The sequence below is a fragment of the Teleopsis dalmanni genome, chromosome 2, assembly GCF_002237135.1.
Source record: "Teleopsis dalmanni isolate 2A chromosome 2, ASM223713v2, whole genome shotgun sequence".
NCBI classification, from domain to species: Eukaryota; Metazoa; Arthropoda; class Insecta; order Diptera; family Diopsidae; genus Teleopsis; species Teleopsis dalmanni.
The window spans coordinates 183,404,823-183,413,426 of record NC_051847.1 but is presented as its reverse complement, the minus strand read 5'-3'; the positions used below and the strand labels follow the sequence as shown (position 1 = coordinate 183,413,426).

Genomic DNA, 8,604 nt, shown 5'->3' with positions numbered 1-8,604 from the left:
CATCAACCAATGAACATATTCCGATGCTTCTCATTTTTCACAGTGAATGATTCTTTTCCTGATGATTCCTTGGAAGCAGTACATATACTACATATTCCATTTAATAGTAATGAAAATATTAACCAATGAATATGTTCCGCTGCTTATCATTCTTCATAATGTATGATTCTTCAGAATTATCAATCATCCGAATATATTCATCATCATTGGAATACGTACCAGTATTAGAAAACAGTTGGAATTTAAAAATGTCAATATTGAATAAAAAGAAAATGTTACTATCAATAAAATCTTTTCAGGAAATATTCAATATTAATTTAAAAAATGCTGTTTACAGATTTATCAGATATTTTTATTCATTGCCAGAGATTAAGGTAATGTGTTTCTTTATGACTACTTATCAATTCCAGTTATGAGTTTACATTAAATTTTCTTATAACTGTGATTGAATATTAGAAGTTAATTAACATCTGTTTTTAGTTATCAGTAAATTTTACTTTTATCTGAATTTTACAATTCTCGATCAGTATAAAAGCCCTTCCAACAGTTGTAAGAGTTCAGTACTAAGGTAGTCACCTATCAAGTCCCATCTTGAAATTAATATTTGAAAGACGAAAACTTGAAACCGAAACAATGGCTAAAATGGTATGTGAAAAATCGGTTTGCTATCCAAATTTTTTTATTAAATAAAATAATTTTAGGTGAAACTTTTATTCCTTCTCGTAAGCGCAATTCTTGTGTTGAGTTGCGTATCTGCCAGGAGAGCGAGTTACGAATCGAAAGGAGTTCACTCACCTGGTAGGGTGCACAATAGAATGGCACGACGCGCAGGAGAAATTGATCACCTAGCTAGTAATGTAAACGGCAAGGCAAATATTGAGCTTTTGGGTGCTGTCAAAAGTAGTCCATTAGAACTACTAGGCCGTAACGCGGCTGTTGAAATGTTAGCTGATGATGAAGATGAGGATGAGGATGAGGATGACGAAGATGAGGATAAAAAGAAATAAATAATTGATTAGAACACTTGCGGACCAATTTCAAAGGCTCTAGTAATTTTATATTTGTTCCATAAATAAGCAATTTGTATCTTCTAAATATTAAAAATAAATATAGCAATATAATTTCATGAATGATACATTTTTACGTTTTATATTTCCTTCTTTAATATTTTTTTAAATATACATTTCTGCATTATTGGGAATGCTCTTTTCTGTACAACGTGTATTTGAAACTATTAGTAATGTTGTTAATAACTTTTTAAAAGTTTTGCTTGAATTAGATATAATCATAACACGAGAGAGTGGTTATTAAGATGAAGGTGGCAAAAATTGAATCCTGAAGTTTTTTCTGGATTTCTGTGTCGGTTTTGGAAGTTCTGCCTAACATTTATAAACTGTTGTGAATTTTATGCAGTGTTTCACTGCAGGAAATACGTCAATTCACCAAATAAAAAAATGCTTTCATTGCAGACTTGGCAATTTTTATTAACTCCTATCGTACTGAAATCACCAAACCTTGTTAATAATATATTTCTGCGCAATACTTTTAGAAATTTATTTCGTTTATCACAAATCAGAAATTTGTCAAGTGTTTTTCGTGTCTAAACTCGCTTGTTTGAAATGAAATGCAGTCACCATAATAAAGAAGAAAATGGTTGCCACAGACGTTTATTACGCTACCCGATAACATTTGTGATTGATTTACGTTTGTGAGTCATTTAGAGGTTCTTATGAGACGAACTCGATTTGTGACAATTGATCTATAAGGAAATTAATTTTTGATCGCTGGTTTATCAAAAAAGGATATCTAAGTGACGATACTAACTGAGTAACTTTTGGGCAAAAATAAAACCATCCAAAAGTTTCGTTAAAAATTTGAGGACCTGACAGATCATCCGAATTTATTCATGGTTATCGTTGATACTTGAACCACAGTTACAAAAGAATCGGAATTTAACAATGTCAATATCGAATAAAGCAAAAATATTACCATTAACAAAATATTTTTATGAATTATTTAATATTCATTTTTAAAATTATATATACAGATTTATGAGATTATGAGCTTACATTAAATTTTCTTATAACTGAAATCAAGCATAAGAAGTTAATTAACATCTGTTTTTAGTTATCAGTAAATTTTACTTTTAGTTGAATTTCACTATCTACGATCACTATAAAATCCACTCTAGAAATACGAATAGTTCAGTACTAAGTTGATTCCCTAACAAGCCCTATCTTGAAATCAATATTTTGAAGACAAAATTGTGAAACTGAACAGTGGCAAAAATGGTATGTTAAAAATCGATTTGATGTTCTATTTTATTTTATTGAATAAAATATTTTAGGTGAATCTTTTATTGCTTCTTCTGAGCGCAGTTTTTGTGTTGCGTATTTGCAAGGAGAATCATTTTCGAATTGAAAGGAGATCACTCGCCTGGCAGGGTATCGAATAGAATGGCAATAGGCGCAGAAGCAGTTGAGTACCTAGGTAGTAATGGAAACATTGAGCTTTTAGGTGCTGTTAAAAGTAGTCCAGTGGAACTAGCAAGTCGTACCGCGTCTGTTAAAATGCTATCTGATGATGGTGATGATGATAAGAAATAGGTATAGATAATATCACTTTCCAACCAATTTTTAAAGTTCTTGTAGTTTGGTGAAGTTTTTGAAAATTTGTGAATAATTATTATCTTTTGAATTATAATCAGACATTGTTTTGACTACATCTTTCTTAGTTCTTTACTGACGTTGCGTTTTTGATTTATGAAGCATTCTTTCGTGTAAACTGCGTCAACGTTTTTTTAATATTGTTGTGTTAAGGTTCTGATCTACGTAGTATATTGTAGATAAGATTAATATATTTTTATCATAACACTTTTAAAGCGCCATTTAAAATGATTCTCTCTTGGACTTGGTGGTCTTTAACTTATAACAATAGAGATTTGGACTTTGTAGTTGATTATGTTAAATGTCTGTAGAACACTTTTCTTTTAAGAAAATACTTTTGCCGCAGACTTTAGGGATTGAATCTCAGTTCTTACTTAGTTTCTTTTTCCAATTCCAATTTAATGGACTTGCTAGATCATAATTGCATCACGCATCTTAATAATATTTTTACTGTATTCAGTTTAATATTCAGAAAATATTGCTTTTTACTTTCAGTTTCGGCTAGATTTCCTTCTTCAGTTGCAGAGTATGTAATCGCTTTGAAAGAGGTATTATTTGCTCGTATTTCTTTATAAAGAAATTTTTCTTAAATTATGTAAATATCTAACCTGAATCGCAGGTAAGTTGTTTTATAAAGTATAATTCATCGGTTGCTGTAAGTTCTCACCTTGAAATATCAGATTTGTCAATTGTACAAATATCTTTAATGAACGAAATCAAAGTTGCAAAGTTGTTAATTTCGAATTCGATCTCATTTTTACCTTCTCTAAATACTCATTTTTGTAATAAATTTTACAGATATCAGTTATTTTTATTCATTCTTAGACTTCGAGTTCTTCTGTTACTTATGACTACGAATCTAAGGAGTTAATTGACATCTGTTTTCAGTCATGAGTAAATTTCACTTCTTCTGATTGAATCAAACTATCTAAAAACAGTATAAAAGCCCTTCTAGAAGTTGTAGCAGTTCAGTACCAAAGCAGTAATCTATCAAGTCCTATCTTGAAATCGATATTTTGAAGACAAAAACTTGAAACCTAAACAATGACTAGAATAGTATGTGAAAAATCGGTTTGATACCCAGTTTTCTTTACTGAATGAAAATATTTTAGGTGAAACTTTTATTCCTTCTCGTAAGCGCAGTTCTTGTATTGAATTGCGTATCTGCAAGGAGAATCAGTTACGAATCGAAAGGAGTTCACTCATCTGCCAGGTCACATAATAGAATGGCTCGAGGCGCAGGAGAAATTGAGCACCTAGGTAGTAATGGAAACGGCAAGGGAAATATTGAGTTTTTGGGTGCTGTCAAAAGTAGTCCCGAAGAATTACTTAGCCGAAACGTGGCAATTGAAATGTTAGCTGATGATGACGAGTATGTTGATAATGAAGAATATATTACTTATGCTGAGTATGGTGGTGATGAGGATGATGCTGATGATTAGTAGGTGGTGATGATTATGTAGGTGGTGATGATTATGAAGGTGGTGATTTTAGTTATGAAATTAAATGAGTAATGAGTAATAATAACACTTGCGAAAGGTACTAGTAATTTTATAATTGTCCAATAAATGAGAAGTTTGTACCTTCTAAATGTTAAAAATGAATATAGTGACATAATATCTTGAATGATACATTTTTGTTTTATATTTCTCTTATATTTTTCATAAAGAAATTATTGACATTTTGACGTTTATATTCTTCATTGATGATTGGCTATTTTATTAAGAATCATCCATACTGCGAAGTCAGTATGGTGATGAAGGTGATTGTGATGTTGGTTTTTCTGATGAAGTTGAAAAGAAATAAGTTATTGAGTATAACACTTTTGAATCAATTTCAAAAGCTCTACTATTTTTACATATGACGAATAAATAAGCAATATGTATCTTTTAAATATTAAGAACAAATATAGAATATTAATTTCTTGAATAATACATTTTTATTTTTAAATTTCTCTTTTTTTATTCTTCATAAAGAAAGGTTGATGTTTTGAGGCTTATATTCTTCAAGGATACATTTCTGTATTATTAAGAATGCTCTTTACTGTACAACTAGTATTTTTAAAAGTTTTGCTTGAATTTGATATAATCATAATACGAGAGAGTGGTAGTAAAACTCAAGGTCACAAAAATTGAATCCTGAAGATTTTTCTGGATTTCTGTGTCGGTTCTGGAAATTGTGACTAACATTTATAATGTGTTGTTAATTTTATGCAAATAAAATTATGTGTCACTGGCAACTGGTCTATAAGGAAGTAAATTTTTGACCGCAGTTTTATCAAAAAGGGTGCTAAGAAACAAATCTAACTGACTAACTTATGGAATAAACTGAAACCATCCAAAAGTTTAATTTAAAATTTAAGGGGTGTAAGTGTGAATACTACATATTCCACCTAATAGTAATGAAATTATTAACCAATGAATATATTCTACTGCTTGTCATCCGAATACCATCATCGTCATTGGAATACGTACCAGACTTGCAAAAGAGTTAGAATTTAACAATATCAATATCGAATAGTGCGAAAACGTTACTATCAACCAAATCTTTTCAGAAAATATTCTATATTAATTTTTAAAATGATTTTTAGAGAATTAACAGATATATTTATTCACTACCAGACTTTTAAGTAATGCGTTTCTGTATGATTACTTATCCATTCCAGTTACATTTTCTTATTATTGAAATCAAGCAAAGGAAATTAACATCTGTTTTTAGTTATCAGTAAATTTTACTTTTAGTTGAATTTTACTATATACGATCCATATAAAATCCCTTCTAGAAGTAATAACAGTTCAGTACTGAAGTAGTCACTTATCAAATCTTGTCATGAAATCGAAATTTTGAAGATAAAATCGTGAAATTGAACAGTGGCTAAAATGGTATGTAAAAAATCCGTTTGAGATCCAATTTTCTGTATTGTATAAAAAAATTTTAGGAGAAATTTATAATCCGTCTCGTAAGCGTAATTCTTGTGTTGAATTGCGTGTCTGCAAGGAGTATCAGTTACGAATCAATAGGTGCTCACTCGTCTGGCAGGCCATACAATAGAATGGTACGTTACGCAGAAGCAGTTGACCACCTAGGTAGTAATGGAAACGGCAGGGTAAATATTGAGAGTTTGGGTGCTATTAGAAGTAGTCCGGAAGAACTATTAAGCCGAAACGCGGCTATTGAAATGTTAGCTGATTATGAGGATGGTTATTATGGTGGTGGTAATGCTGGCGGTTATGGTGGTGATTATGGTGGTGATTATGGTGGTGATTATGGTGGCTCTTATGGTGAAGATTATGGTGGTGATAATAGTGTTGATTATGGTGGTGATAATAGTGCTGATTATGGTGGTGAATATGGTGGTGATTATGGTGGCTCTTATGGTGAAGATTATGGTGGTGATAATAGTGATGATTATGGTAGTGAATATGATGGTGATTATGCTGGTGAAGGTGCTTACGATGATGATTTAGGTGGTAGTTGTGGTGGTGGAGGTGATTATACTGGTGAAGGTGATTATACTGAAGAAGGTGATTATACTGGTGAAGGTGATTATGCTGGTGAAGGTGATTATACTGGTGAAGGTGATTATGCTGGTGAAGGTGATTATACTGGTGAAGGTGATTATACTGGTGAAGGTGATTATACTGGTGAAAGTGATTATACTGGTGAAGGTGATTATACTGGTGAAGGTGATTATACTGGTGAAGGTGATTATACTGGTGAAGGTGATTATACTGGTGAAGGTGATTATACTGGTGAAGGTAATTCTGTTGGCGGTGATTATGAATCAGTGGAATAAGTAGTTTATAAAAACGCTTGTAAACTAATTTCAAAGGCTGTAGCAATTTAATAAATGTCAAATGAATAAGCGATTTGTATCTTCTAAAAATTGAAAGTAAATATAGCAATACAATTTCTTGAATTATGCAGTTCTATATTTTTTATTTCTGTCTTTTATATTCCTCATAAAGAAAAGTTCACATTTTGAGGCTTGTATTTTTAAATATGCCTTTCTGTATTATTAAGAATGGTCTTCATTGTAAAACTTGCAGTTGAAGCTATTAATAATGTTGCTAATAACTTTTTAAAATTTTCGCTTTAGTTAGATATAAACATTACAAGAGAAATTGATATTTGCAATGAAAATGGCATCAATTGAATCCAGACGATTTTTCCAAATTTGAAAGTTGTGAATGACACTTACAGTCCAGTGTCAACTGCAGGAAATATGTCAATTTTTCAAGCGAGAAGGCACTTTCCAGCAATTTTTGCAAATATCAGTAACTCCTATCATACTGAATTCCCCAAATTTTTTTATAAACATTTTTCTCCGCAATATTTTCAGATGTTTACTACGTTAATCACGAACCAGAAATTTGTCAAGTGTTTTTCGTGAGTAAACTCGTTTGTGTGAAATGAAATACAGTCACCATAATAAAGAAGAAAATAGTTGCCACAGACGTTTATTACACTATTAAATAACGTTTGCCATTGATTTACGTATGTGAGTCATTTAGAGGTTCTTATGAGACGAACTCGAATTGTGACAATTGATCTATAAGGAAATTAATTTTTGATCGCTGGTTTATCAATAAGGGATATCTAAGAAACGATACTAACTGAGTAACTTTTGGGCAAAAGTAAAACCATCCAAAAGTTTCGTTAAAAATTTGAGAACCTGACAGATCATCCGAATTTATTCATGGTTATCGTTGAAACTTGAACCACAGTTACAAAAGAATCGGAATTTAACAATGTCAATATCGAATAAAGCGAAAATATTTCTATCAACAAAATTTTTTCATGAAATATTCAGTATACAATTTTAAAATAATATATACTGATATGTCAGATTATAAGCTTACATACTTTTTCTTATAATAGAAATCAAGCATAAGAAGTTAATGAACATCTGTTTTAAGTTATTCAGTAAATTTCACTTCGAACTGAATTTCACTATCTATGATCAGTATAAAATCCCCTCTAGAAGTTATAATAGTTCAATACTAAGGTAGTCACCTATCAAGTCTTATCATGAAATCGAAATTTTGAAGACAAAATCGTAAAACTGAACAGTGGGTAAAATGGTATGTGAAAAATCCGTTTGAGAGCCAATTTTCTGTATTGAATAAAAAAATTTTAGGTGAAACTTTTAATCCGTCTCGTAAGCGTAATTCTTGTGTTGAATTGCGTGTCTGCAAGGAGTATCAGTTACGAATCAATAGGTGCTCACTCGTCTGGCAGGCCATACAATAGAATGGTACGTTACGCAGGAGCAGTTGACCACCTAGGTAGTAATGGAAACGGCAATGAAAATATTGAAATTTTGGGTGCTATTAGAAGTAGTCCGGAACAACTAATAAGTCGAAACGCGGCTATTGAAATGTTAGCTGATTATGAGGATGGTTATTATGGTGGTGGTTATGGTGGCGGTTATGGTGGTGATTATGGTCGTGATGATGGTGGCTCTTATGGTGAAGATTATGGTGGTAATAATAGTGTTGATTATGGTGGTGAATATGCTGGTGAATTTGGTGGTGAATATGGTGGTGAATATGGTGGTGAATATGGTGGTGAATATGGTGGTGAATATGGTGGTGAATATGGTGGTGAATATGGTGGTGAATATGGTGGTGAATTTGGTGGTGAATATGCTGGTGAAGGTGCTTACGGTGATGTTCTTGGTGGTCATTGTGGTGGTGAAGGTAGTTTTACTGGTGCAGGTGATTATACTGGTGAAGGTGATTATACTGGTGAAGGTGATTATATTGGCGAAGGTGATTATACTGGTGAAGGTGGTTATACTGGTGAAGGTGGTTATGCTGGTGAAGGTGGTTATACGGGTGAAGGTGGTTATACTGGTCAAGGTGATTATATTGGCGAAGGTGATTATATTGGTGAAGGTGGTTATGCTGGTGAAGGTGGTTATGCTGGTGAAGGT

At 31.9% G+C, this 8,604-nt stretch overlaps 3 protein-coding genes across 4 annotated transcripts in view; all 3 read left to right on the top strand.

Moving 5' to 3' along the window:
- The first annotated feature begins 547 nt into the window (after nucleotides 1-547).
- On the top strand, nucleotides 548-1,097 carry LOC119683243. The gene is made up of 2 exons (XM_038096882.1): nucleotides 548-645; nucleotides 702-1,097. Exons 1-2 carry the CDS (start codon nucleotides 634-636, stop codon nucleotides 1,005-1,007), a joined length of 318 nt encoding a protein of 105 aa, XP_037952810.1. The 5' UTR covers nucleotides 548-633; the 3' UTR covers nucleotides 1,008-1,097.
- A 1,121-nt stretch (nucleotides 1,098-2,218) lies between these two features.
- Nucleotides 2,219-4,274, top strand: LOC119681510. Of its 2 annotated transcripts, XM_038094724.1 has the most exons (4): nucleotides 2,219-2,291; nucleotides 2,348-3,214; nucleotides 3,492-3,722; nucleotides 3,779-4,274. In XM_038094724.1, exons 3-4 carry the CDS (start codon nucleotides 3,711-3,713, stop codon nucleotides 4,106-4,108), a joined length of 342 nt encoding a protein of 113 aa, XP_037950652.1. In that variant the 5' UTR covers nucleotides 2,219-2,291; nucleotides 2,348-3,214; nucleotides 3,492-3,710; the 3' UTR covers nucleotides 4,109-4,274. The 2 variants fall into 2 exon arrangements, with proteins under 2 accessions (XP_037950652.1, XP_037950651.1); XM_038094723.1 differs by having other exon boundaries at nucleotides 2,348-3,722.
- A 1,079-nt stretch (nucleotides 4,275-5,353) lies between these two features.
- The window catches only part of LOC119676330 (spore wall protein 2-like), a 29,390-nt gene continuing 26,139 nt past the window's right edge, over nucleotides 5,354-8,604 (top strand). The window contains exons 1-3 of the mRNA XM_038087570.1: nucleotides 5,354-5,548; nucleotides 5,605-6,424; nucleotides 8,387-8,602. Coding sequence (XP_037943498.1) covers nucleotides 5,546-5,548; nucleotides 5,605-6,424; nucleotides 8,387-8,602 — 1,039 coding nt within the window. The 5' untranslated portion in view covers nucleotides 5,354-5,545. The remainder of the gene's footprint in view (nucleotides 5,549-5,604; nucleotides 6,425-8,386; nucleotides 8,603-8,604) is intronic.